At 40.3% G+C, this 12678-nt stretch overlaps 1 protein-coding gene across 4 annotated transcripts in view; it reads left to right on the top strand.

The window, feature by feature from the left end:
* Positions 1–12678, top strand: part of LOC131218985 (casein kinase II subunit alpha-like) — a 49021-nt gene that overhangs the window by 16739 nt on the left and 19604 nt on the right. For 3 of the 4 annotated variants that reach the window (XM_058213918.1, XM_058213916.1, XM_058213919.1), the window contains 2 exons: positions 10637–10727; positions 10806–10871. In XM_058213918.1, coding sequence (XP_058069901.1) covers positions 10637–10727; positions 10806–10871 — 157 coding nt within the window. The remainder of the gene's footprint in view (positions 1–10636; positions 10728–10805; positions 10872–12678) is intronic. The other variant, XM_058213917.1, reaches the window with a different exon arrangement.

The following is a 12678-nucleotide window of genomic DNA, read 5'->3' as shown; positions in this document are numbered from 1 at the left end:
GGTGTAATCAAATCCCAAGTTTTCACATGTTCACCCACTAAGCATCGTAAGAGGTTTCCAAGACTGCAATTAACCACCTCAGTTTGGCTATCAGTTTGGGGGTGGTATGCAGTAGAAAACTGTAAACGTGTTCCCATCATGTGCCATAGTGTCTTCCAAAAATACATAAATGACCATACGGTCAGACACTATGGTCTTAGGTAACCATGGAGATGGACCACACCATCGAAAAAGACCTTAGCAATATTAGATGTATTCGAAGTTTTAGAACATGGGATGAAATGCGCAATCTTGGAGAAGCGGTCCACAACAACAAAAATAGTATTGTGTTTTTTAATCGTCTTGGGAAGCCCAAGCACGAAATCCGTGCTAATGTCTTACCACGGAGCATGTGGCACAGGTAATGGCGTATATAATTCAGAAATTTTCTTTTACTGCTTCGCCATCTGACACGTTCTACACTGCCCTAAAATTTTGGCGACATCTCGCTTGAGACTTGGCCAGTAGAAATGATCCTCTACGAGGGCAATAGTCTTATTGCGGCCAAAGTGGCCAGCTATCCCTCCCGAATGAAGCTCCTATACGAGGAATTTACGGAGGGATGTACGGGAAATACATAAATGATTTCCTTTAAAAATGAATCCATCTCTCAACACAAAATCCCCCGCACTTTGCTGATCACTCAAGAGTGACGTATAGGTACCCCCAAAATCTAGACATGTGGGGTACTCGTCTCTCAGTTGCTCAAAGCTGACAACTCCTATACTCAACGAATTGATCAATGCTACTTTACGGCTAAGGGCATCGGCTGATTTATTCTTTACTCTGGCCTTGTGTTTCAAGAGAAACAAATACTCTTAAAGGAACACAACCCACTTAGCATGCACTGGGTTAAGTTTCTTCTGGGAGTAAAAATAAAGTAAGGCCTCATGATAAGAGAATAAGACAAATTCTTGTGGTAGGAGGTAGTAGCGCCAATGTCTCAAAGATTGTACTACCGCATAGAATTCCTTATCATAGGTAGAGTATTTTTGTTTTGCCTCATTCAGTTTCTCACTGAAATAGGCAACAGGATGACCTTCTTGACTCAGGACTTTACCTATACCAACACCAGATGCATCATACGCAACTTCAAAGACTTTAGAAAAGTCAGGAAGGCGCATGACGGGAGCTTCGACCATCTTGCCCTTAATTTCTTTGAAAGCCTTAGCTGCGGCTTTCAACCACGCGAATTCTCCCTTCTTCATACACTCTGTAATGAGAGCCATAATCGTGTTAAAACTCCCAATGAATCGACGATAGAATGTGGCTAAGTCATGGAAGCTTCGCACTTCATAGGTGTTCCTCGGTTCAGACCAATCAACTATGGCCTTGACTTGCTCCAGGTCTGCACGCATCCCTTTTGTTGACACTATAAACCCTAAGAATACAACTTGACTGGACATGAACGAACACTTTTTAAGGTTTGCGTATAATTTCTCCGCCTTAAGGATGCCACAGACCAACTTCTAATGTTCAAGGTGTGATTCTCTAGTGATGCTATAGATCAGGATATCATCGAAGTACAATACTAAGAATTTCCCGATGAACGATCTTAAGACCTGGGTCATCACCCGCATGAAAGTGCTGGGTGTGTTAGTCAAGCCAAAAAGGCATGACCAACCACTCATACAACCCATTATTCATCTTGAAGGCTGTCCTCCATTAATCACCGGTGCGTATACGGATTTGGTGATATCCACTCTTGAGATTTATTTTGCAGAAAATGGTGGATTTGGCCATCATGTCTAACATGTCATCAAGCCTAGGTATGGGAAACCTATACTTGACTGTGATTTTGTTGATGGCTCTACTGTCCACACACATGCGCCTCGTGCCGTCTTTCTTAGGTGTTAGTAAAGCGGGAACGACACACGGGCTCATGCTCTCTTGGATGAAACCCTTTCACAGGAGTTCATCTACCTACTTCTTCAACTCTGCATGCTCTGCAGGGTTCATCCTATAGTGAGGAAGGTTTGGTAGAGTCGACCCAGGACAAGATCAATGGCATGCTGGATGTCCCTCATGGGTGGCAACTCTGGCAAATCCTAAGAGAATACATCTCTGTACTCCTCTAAGACCGGGGCTACCTCGTGGGGTAACCCTACCGGTACTTCTGGTGTAGCCTCTTTAGCCATTAAGGCATACATCGTCGAATCATCCTCAGTCTCTCTTTCAAACTCTTTAGCTGTGATGATGTAGAGAGACTTGGGTGTGGATTTCCTCACTTCTTTAGGCTCACTAGCCTTCTCACCTTTCTTCTGTGTAGTGTTTTGTGGTGGCATAGGATTAATTTTGATCTTCTTGCCGTTATGCATGAAGGTACATGCATTAGAACAGCCGTAGATCGTGATGTCATTATCGAATAGCCACGGTCTACCTAGGATGTTGTGACCTACATTCATGGGCAACACATCACACCACAGGGACTCCTTATAAGACCCGAACTCGATAGATACAATACATTGATGGGTGACAAGAAGGGAAGTCTTGTCTACCCATGAGACTTTGTACGGGTCAGGATGAGGGGTGGCCTCTAACTTTAGACGGCCTAAGGTGCTAGTAGAAATTACATTCTGGCAACTCCTATTGTCCGCTATGACCTTACAATTTTTCTCGCTAGACTTAGCGATCGTGTAGAAAATAGCGTTGCGACGTCAAATCAACACTACTAGTCCGGGCTATCATACACCTGACAACTGCTAGTGTGGCATCATCACCCACCTCATCCTCATCACTCAATGATCCTACAGGCTGATATTCTTCAGCTTCAGGGTCGCCCTGATCATACTCGCTATCATGGGAATCGCCCATGGCTAAGGCTTTTCCTTTGCTCTTAGCGGGACATTGAGTTGCAAAATGACTAAGATTTTCACATTCATAGCATCGCACATTCTGTCCTCTAACTGGACCAACACCAAGGACGCCTTTTCCCTTGTTATCCCTAGGCCTAGGTGGAACATTCGCCTGCGCCCTAGGTTGATTACCAATGTTGGGTCTAGTTTCCTAAGAACCAGTCCTAACATTAGAGTCTCGGGAATCGAACCATCTTGTGATAGGAGTCTTAAGATACTGCTCTAATTCCTGCACCACTTGGTACATCTCGTCCAAATCTGTCACGGGATGAGCCCAAAGCTTATGTTGAAGATCCGATCGAAGGCCCGTCTTGAAACGCGTGAGCGTTACTAGAGGGTCTTTCTCATTGTCACACCGCATCATGAATTCCTCAAATTTTGCGATGTATTCTGTGACAGGCATGAATCTTTGGTGTAAAGATTGCCATCGATAAGAGAATGTGCTTTTCTCTTAGCATAGTTTTCATCTCACTCCATTAGGTAACGGGAGCTCCTCCCACCCGTTCAGTCCTACGCTCTTTATTGGTTCAATACATCTTCGCTTGCCCCACAAGCTTCATTTTGGCAAACCGCACTTGTCGGTTCTCTAACATCTCATGCCACTCAAAATAGTGGTCCATGTCAACTAACCAATCAAGGAATGCCTTGGGGTCAAAGCAACCATCAAAGCTCTGAGCATCAATCCTGATATTCTTCATGGCTCTCTCGTCAGGATTAAAGCGGTCCTGATATGCCCGTTCTCTACCCACAGGATCGCCATTGGTGGGGGTTTGTCTTAGAGCTGGCTCCTCACCAACACCACCTACTCGCGACTGCACATCTCCCCCAACAGTGGGGTTCTCCCTTTGGGATGCCTTTAATCGCTCAAGTCTAGCTTCGGTGGCTGTTAGTTTTCATTTGATATTTTTATTGGATGTCTCTATGGAAGTTATCTTTTGGAATAATTGAGCGAGGTGATTGGTTAATTGCTCGTTGCTTATGATGGGGTGTTGGCCAAGACCCTTACTACTTCTAGTGAGCATACACCAAAAACTCGAACTCGGTTTTCCTAAGCCCGACTCTAAGGTTTGAACAGACCTCAATATGGATGTATGATCCTATTTCTATATGATGTATGAATGCTGTAGATTTTAAGATTTAACTAGAATGAAAACACAAATCTGGAAATTCAGATTTATATCTCACAGGGCTGTGATTCTGAAAAATCAAGTTCGTAATTTCTGTGGGATGTAAATCTGGAATTATCTAGACAATCCTAGATGAGAAAACAAATGATCCTAAGTTCAGATAACTCGATCTAACAAAAACCATGCAAAACCTAAAGCTTTGATACCAAATTTGATGCAGGACGGTCTAAACTAGAATGCATGTGTGAGCACAGAAATTATCCAGTGAAATAAACTAAGTAGATCAATTGAAATATTCACATTTTACATCATAGTAAAGATAATAACAAAGGAAACATGCTATGGTTGTAGACCATCATCACAATGCCGCGGTACTGTATTCAAATCATGTGTGGATTGGATCCGGCAAGGGATGAGACCTCCCGATCGTGCATGGTTTCAATCCAACAATCAATGCAGCTTCTCTATTCTAGGAAATCAAATGATTTTAGGAATATGGACGGCTGGAAAATCTGAGAGGGTTGGGATCAATTCTTAGATTTTCAGGGTCAGTAGCAATAAAAAAAATACTAAGCATAGAAAGGGAAGAAGAATGTTGGATTTTTCTAGAAATGGAATTCAGAAGAAGAGAAGAGATTAAGGAAGAGAAGAACTTACCATAGAGAGAAAGGGGAAGGAGGCATCAAACTTTTATTAAAAAACATTATTAGGTTTAGGGTAGAAAGCACCTTATTTATAAAATTCGGATTTAAAAGAAAATGACTAAACTACTATAATAAAAGAAAAAAAAAAAGTGCAAAACAAAGCTTTCTAAAAAAAATAAAAAAAATCATATTCATACGTAACAAATTAATTTTCTAACTCATCCTACACGTGTGTCATCCTAATGTGGGGCCTTCAATTAATCCAGGGACACGTCTAAGGTCTTCAAAATCCTCCTTGGTTGTGCCACGAACCATCATCGAGACATAAAGATGTATTCGTTGGCCGCCTTCGTCTTTGATAAACTTTGAAGGATTTGATGTCCTCATCATCCTCCCTCCCCTTGAAATTGTATAATAAATTTCAGGTGGTGTGCTTTCACCTTTTGTTAGAGGGAGGGACTAGGGAGACGAAGCTAAGGAATTAAAAGGGTGCCTACAATCACAACCACAAGTGAAGGAAATTCTGTTTCCATCCACCCCATTGATTTCATGGTAGAGATGATCTTTAAAGGCAAGGGTAAAAGGACGGTAGAGATGCATAAGAACTCTTGGATGAGAAATCGAAATGGTTGGTTTTCATTGTTGAGAAATAGAGGTATATAGACCTGTGACCTTAATGGGAGTTTCCCCCATGAAGATATGGGCATGGTGCATTGCCAATTCGCCATAGGATATGGGCATGGTGCGTTGCCATAATGGAGGGGCATGGAGCGTCACCATAATGGACGGGAGTTTTACCCAAAGCTTTGTGGTGCCCACTGTGATATCCATGTAAAATCCACTCCATCCATCAACTTCTCCAACTCATGTTAGGATGAGAGCCCAAAAATGAGGCATATCCAATACACAACCAGGCCACACCACAAGAAACAATGGGGATGAACGCACACCATTGAAACCTTGTTGGGGCCAAAAGTTTTGGATCAAGATAATAATTGTGTTTTCACTTCATCTTGGCGGGGATCACCTTATGAACGGATTGGATGGCACGTAAGCGTCAAGTGAGCCCTAGGCGAGTTTCAGTGGTGGGAATTTCTGATCCCACTGTTTCCTGTCATGTGGCCCACCTGAATCTTGGATTTGCCACTTTTTTGGGCTCACATCGTAATAGGAGCTGGCGAAACTAATAAATGGAGTGAATTTCAACAGGACACCAATGTGGTCCCACAGAGCTTTGGGTTGTAGGAGCTCCTATTATAGGTGTTCCGGGAATCTGGGGTCTCGCCTAGGTAACATTTAATGTTTCAAGTCCCCACCTCCATTCATAAAAGAGATTTGAGGAGTGAGATATTGGTGGTTTGCTATCCCCGCAAGCACCTTTATAGGCTGCACACATGTTAAGTTGTTAGACATCCTAGTTGTCTATCAAGTGGAATTGGAGGCTATCATTTTCTTTTATCCTAACGCTTCGTTTGGCACCTTGGATTTGGTGGTAAATGGGTGTATTTCAAATCCAAATGGGTGTATTTCAAATCCAAATAGCTGCTTTTTGCATTAGGCAGCCTTGGATTTGAAGGTATTCCAAATCTATACCCTCCAAATCTACCATTTTAATGTGTTTTGAAATCTCAGCAAAATGCTAAGATTCCAGAGTAATCCAAAGGAAATGACTTTTTGGCCTCCTTTTTAAGGGTAGGAGAGTTGCACATGTCACGAAAGTGTCTCAAGGCTACTAATCTATTGGACGCATGGCAGGCTGTTGATACCCCAAAATAATCTAATCCTTGGCTGCAGAACTAAAGTCACATCAATAGAATGATCTGAACCATCCAAATGTTAGACATCTAAATGGATGGTTAAAAAATGCCGATGAGTCGCTTGTTTGTGGACCTTGCATTTGTGGCCACCTAAGGCTCGAAATTTCCTCTTTTTTTTTTTTTTGCTAAAGTATATATTTTAATGGGCTTATTACAATCATTCTATCAAATATCACTCACACACGCACACACATATATACTAATTTGGTATATGAAAGCTGAATTAATTAATCAAATCTAAGTCCTGTGAATGTGTTGAAGAATTCCAATGCCCTCCAAATGCAAGCTCCCAAACGGAAGATTTGGATTCCAATGCATTTCAACCAAATACAGATGAGGATTCAGAATCACCTTGATTCCAATGTAATTGTGATTTGGATTCCATTGCATTTCAAATACAAGCTCCCAAACGGGTCCGAAAATAGTTCATATACTCTTGTTGTGACCGACAGTATAGAATTCAAGTTGGGTGGAAGAAATGGAGATGTGCCTTTGGAGTTTTATGTGATTGTTGTGTACTACTTAAATTAAGAGAGAAATTTTATAGGATAGCTATAAGACCACCCATGCTTTATGAGATAGAATGCGGGGCATTTAAGGAACAACATGCTCATAAGATGAGTGTAACTGAATGAGGATATTGAGATGGATGAGTGGCAAAAGGAGGAAGGATAGAATTGGAAATGAATGCATTCGGGGGATCTTAGGAGTAGCACCAATAGGTAATAGGATGAATGAAAGTAAACTTAGATGGTTTGGTCATGTCCAACGGAGGCCAAGAACCACACTTGTTAGGAGTGGATATGAGTTGAAGCTTCTAAAAGGGTAAGAGGAAGGCCCACAAGGCCGTGGATGGAAAGGTAATAAGAAAAGACTTGCTGAACTATGATCGAGTGGAATGGCCCTTTGATGCAAGGACATGTAATGACTTAATCCTAGATGCATGTATGATCAGGTTGAAGATATTTAAATAAATAAATTAATCAACTAACCGTTTTCAATCAAATGGATTAGGCAAATCTCAACACAAAGATGAGATCATTCCGTCAGGATCATGCCCCTTAGCATAAAATCACATAAACAGTAAAAAGGGAGAACCTAGGGATATGGGGATATCCCAGATCTAGCATAAGTCAGTCCACGGTCAAGTTTGGATCTAATTCTCCTAACTAGCCATCCCTCTTTTCCATTTAAACCAAAAGGGGATATCCATGGAGGAACGAAAGGGATGAAGAAGGGAAGGTTCGAGATGAAGAAAGTACGGATCCTTTGTTATCAAAAGAAAAAGAAGGCAGATGATTCTTACCTTTTCCTGCACCTCGAAGATCTAGAAAGAAGGAAACCTGAAACCGCGGTAGAATCCTCAACCCCCAAGGGCCAATCCTGAAACCTTAATCTCCTGATAAAAGAGGGAATAGATAAAACATACGAACTCTTATTCATTCAACAATATAAAATATGGTTTCTCACAATGTATATATAAGCCATGAAAAAGTAAAAGTGCACTAAAACCCCTGAAAACAAGAAAAATAACAAAAAGACGTAAAAAATAAAAAAAACATAATAAAGCCCCTGAAACAAGGAAAAAGAACAAAAAAAAAAAAAAACACCTAAAACTAAAACACCCTCGTGACAGGGTGTGAAATTCGACCCATGGGCCTGCGGTCAGGGTGTGGTCATGCCGCTCGTGGACTCGTAGCGCGTTAGAAAATGGGTCCGATGGATCTAGCGTCCATCCACATCTACTCCTCCACTCCAGTACTCTGTTGGCGACGTCTCCTCCTCTGGTACACTCTAAAGGGTGTACGACTGATGTCTGCATCACCATTGATTTAGTGGAATGATGAAACAAGATTGATGTAGCCAACTCTAATTAATTGGGATAAGGCTTAGATGATGATGATATTGTTATAACAAGTGACAGCCTGGTGTCACTAATAGGGACTGTTCAAATGATTGGGATGTAAATGGGCCATAGACCAAGAATTTTCAAGAGGGTGATCATAGCAATTGAATAATCGACCTGAAGACAGGCGGTTCAATAAAAAAGGCCAGAAATTGCTCTCTTTCATTGTGGATAGTGCATACTATGAAAATCACACTGATTGTCATAGTGAAGATTGATGTGCAGGTATGCTTCACATATGTGGATGACAACATTTCAAGGTTAGACCCACCTCTTGGATAGCTAGGATATTACTCCTGCTTGCCACGCTGATACGTGGTAACGTGTAGATTCTGTCCCTCATACACAGCATACAGGTTTACCAAACCTCAATATTTAGTTCACAATTTATAGATTAGCACTCATTCCACCTTTTACAAAATGCAATTGTTCTCACCTATGTGGCTCATTTGTACAGAGGCTATGATGATCAAAACTGTCTGACACATGGATCCCGACTTGGAAATCCTTGACATAGAAGATCATGCCAAGCCAATCATCATGTTGACTGCAATATCCAATATTGCCAGTTAAAAACTTAAAACCATTATTTCTAATCAACCTTTTGTTCTGCATGGGGGTGGCCCACCTGAGATTTGGAATGGCGTGATTTTAGTCCATAATATTGGAACAGTTAACCCATCTAGTGGAAATCTTAGATCTTGCATGCGTTCCAATTTACAAGTGTTTGTGCATGGACGTGTGGATAACCTCACCCGAGGTCATTTACCGGACCACTTCTTGTTTCAATTTGTACACTTGCAGTAAATATGGGAGTACATACGAGGGAACAATGAACAATGGGAAAAGTAGGGTGCTTGTATCATCTTGTAAGAAAATTTATTGACTTATCATAAGAGGTCCTTTTATCTATAAGAGGTCATTTTAGATAAAAGGCTCAAGATTTTTAAGAGAATGGCATATTATCACATATAAGAGTTATTTGAGTAAAATAGTTATGAAAATAGGTCAGTTGACAGTTTTTCCCTTTCCGTTTTCCATGTGGCCCTTGCATAGTCTGATGGGCTTTCCTATTTTTCATGTGTAAGCTTATGGGAACTGATGCATCCCATTACAATGGGTTCTAGAATTTGTGAAGTAGATTCCACATCATACTAATGTTGCCAGAGAAGGTGGGCTCCACATAGCCCATTTTGAACAGATTGAAGATTGTTGGGATATGCAATGGTCTTCTCCCCTATAAGCTGTAATTCCATGTCATTAGGCAGACAGTGGAGAGGACAATGTGGTCTCCTTGCATTTTGTTATGTAACTTATATTGGTATTTACACAATTACAATCCATTTCCAGATAGTAGAAGACTACCCATTGTTATATGTGGTATTCTTCTAATAGATGGTTTGTCCAATTTATCTCTTAAGAGATGCATAACCAAACCTAAAGCATTCTCTCCTCATATTAAAGCAATTTGTTGCTCGAAATCTTCCAGTGGATGGTAAAGCAGTGTTACCTCCAATGAAGTTGTGGAGATCTTTGACATCTTTGCTCAGATTGAGGTAACCCAGGATTCATATCTCAGGGACGATCACTTGGTGGGTTGTCTGGCCAATTGTGAAGTCTCCTGTTTTTCTTTGATGCAATGTCATGATTGTTTATACTGCGATTTCCAGGTCTTCTGTCTTTTTGGCATCTTAATGGTGGTCCTTTATATATATATATATATTCTTTGCATCTCCTCTTTTATGTTTCTCTCTTATTCTTAATTGTGTCCTTTGTTTGTGAATTATTATATATTTATTTAAGATATTGTCTTATGCCCGTTATTTAGTGGTTTTTCGGCATAATGACACATTACGTCTTCTGTATGTATTGCTGGGGCACTAAAACTGATTGATGTTGGATGATATCTCCCAATCTGTTGGTTTTGCAGCCCGTGGATACATGCTCTGATACCTATATTTAAACCTTGAACCTGGTTTATTTATATTTATATCCGATGGGATCATTGACAGTGGCTGATTATAAAATCCTCGTTGGTCCCAGATACATGTACTTCATATAAATAGCATTTCCTGTGAAGATTCTGTTACAAATTTGATCATCGTTTTCCTATTCTATGCATGTAAATGCTTTTTCAATCTTCAGTTCCATCCCTGTCTAAAAATTCTCCTCTCATGTTGCATTTTGCCTTCGGACTTTGTTAGCATTCATCTCTCTGACCAGATTACTGTTCGCATTCTGTACACAGGTACTTCAAAGGCCCGGAGCTCCTTGTTGATCTGCAAGATTATGATTATTCCTTGGATCTGTGGAGCCTTGGGTGTATGTTTGCTGGAATGGTAAATTTTCCTGCACCTACATTTACTCTCTTGCTCTCTCTCTATAATTTCCTTATCCGATAAACTCCTGGTCTGCAGATATTCCGTAAGGAGCCATTTTTCTATGGGCATGATAATTATGATCAACTGGTCAAAATTGCCAAGGTAAGTGATGTTTATGAGAATGTTTTGTTGTAAACTAGTGGGAATGTTCACCTTCTACTCTAAAGAAATGCCTATATGAAAGCACTCAACATTCATGCTTTTAACATGGTTCATATAGTGTGACCTAGTTCGTCTTTTAACATGGTTCATGCTTTTAGTCAAGATCAATTATAGGGTCCCTTTTTTTTTTAATTTTTAATTTTTAATTTAAATTTTTTTTTTTTTTAACACATGCACACCCCCCCCCCCCAACGCCAACACACACACACACACACACTCACGCTGTAATGGGATTTCACCACCTATGGATACACGAACCCTTGACCGGGTGTTGAAACTCCTGCAAGTCTACCACCGGAGCAAGAGTAAGGATCCGAATTATAGGGTCCTATGCATCAGAGAGCAGTCTCTGGACATGCAGAATTCCATACATGTGCTGGCCATGGTCTGGTATCCAGGCCATTGATCTGAGAGTCCTCCATGGATGTGGGATGCCTTGAAGATCTCTTAGCTTAGAAACCTGTTGATCAGGTGTCTGAAAATTAGATGGTTGAGAGGAAATTACAGCATACAATATTCAACGAAAATGATCCAAAGATTGAAGGTTCCCCCTCACTAAAGGGTAATTTTGTAAATATGTTACATTTGCCTCATGATATGAGCCAATATGCTTGCTTCTTCTTTCCTTTTCTCATTTTACACGCTCTACCAGATCATCCCGAGATCTTATTCCTATTCCCACCAACCCTGGCGCATCAGACTGAGCTATGCACAGATTTTTAGGACAAGTTTCATCTCTAGCCAATTCTCAAGTCAACCTTGTCCTAAGATTTGAAATTGCATAACCAAGTTCTCATCTTTGTTTCTTTTTTCCTTTCTTTCTTTCTTTCTTTCTTCCCCTTTTATTTATTTATTTATTTTTATTTTTACATAGAGTTGGTTCTGAACATACTACAGTTTGACAAACCAAGTCAGCTTTGATGAGTTCTTATATCTGCCGTTCTGTTTATAACTTTGAATGGGACCCACCCACCTCAATGTTGTCATCAATTGAACAACTCTGCACATAATCAGGACCATTGTGCTGATCCACACATAGTTTTTGTTGTTAGGTACTGAAATGGAAGGAAAATTTGATTATAAGCTTTAGGCACGTTTCCTTGTCAAAAAAGTAATAATTATGGAATGGTTTTTTCCATGAGCACTATTGAAACATTGATTCCTATGGATTCCATTTTCAGGAGTCTTGTTTGGATAGCCAGTGGAAATCTTATATTCGTGAGACAACGGTCATCTCGTATCTTGTACTCAATGTATTCCATATCAGTATCGGTTGGCGTAATGGTGCCCACCGTTACCTATACGGATATGGGGGTGTAACGGCGATACGGGGGCGTAACGGTGCAATTTTTATTTTTATTTTTGCCAAAAAAATATGGATTAAATCCGGAATATTCTAAGCATTCCAAAGATGCATTCATTTATAAATTGGAACATGTTTATGGCGGTGTAACGGTCCACTCTTAGGTGAGAAGTTGTATCGGACTGTCTGATGAATTTATGAACTGGACAACCTGAATTTGACTGCAAAACTCGTATATTTAATTTTCTAACTATCGACTATCAATGATAGATATATTAGAATGAATGTAATATGAAAATATTTTACATGTGTAGGTGTTTGCAATTATTTTTCATAATTTATTCTATATTAAGTTATTAACAATTTAACATACCTGTGGCTGTGACTGTGATTCCTGTCCTGTGACCTGTCATTCTCAAGTCAAGAATATTAAAATAAAATAAA

The sequence above is a fragment of the Magnolia sinica genome, chromosome 11 (assembly GCF_029962835.1).
Source record: "Magnolia sinica isolate HGM2019 chromosome 11, MsV1, whole genome shotgun sequence".
Classification (NCBI taxonomy): domain Eukaryota; kingdom Viridiplantae; phylum Streptophyta; class Magnoliopsida; order Magnoliales; family Magnoliaceae; genus Magnolia; species Magnolia sinica.
Note: the sequence above shows the minus strand (reverse complement) of the source record. Positions and strands in the feature narration are given on the sequence as shown.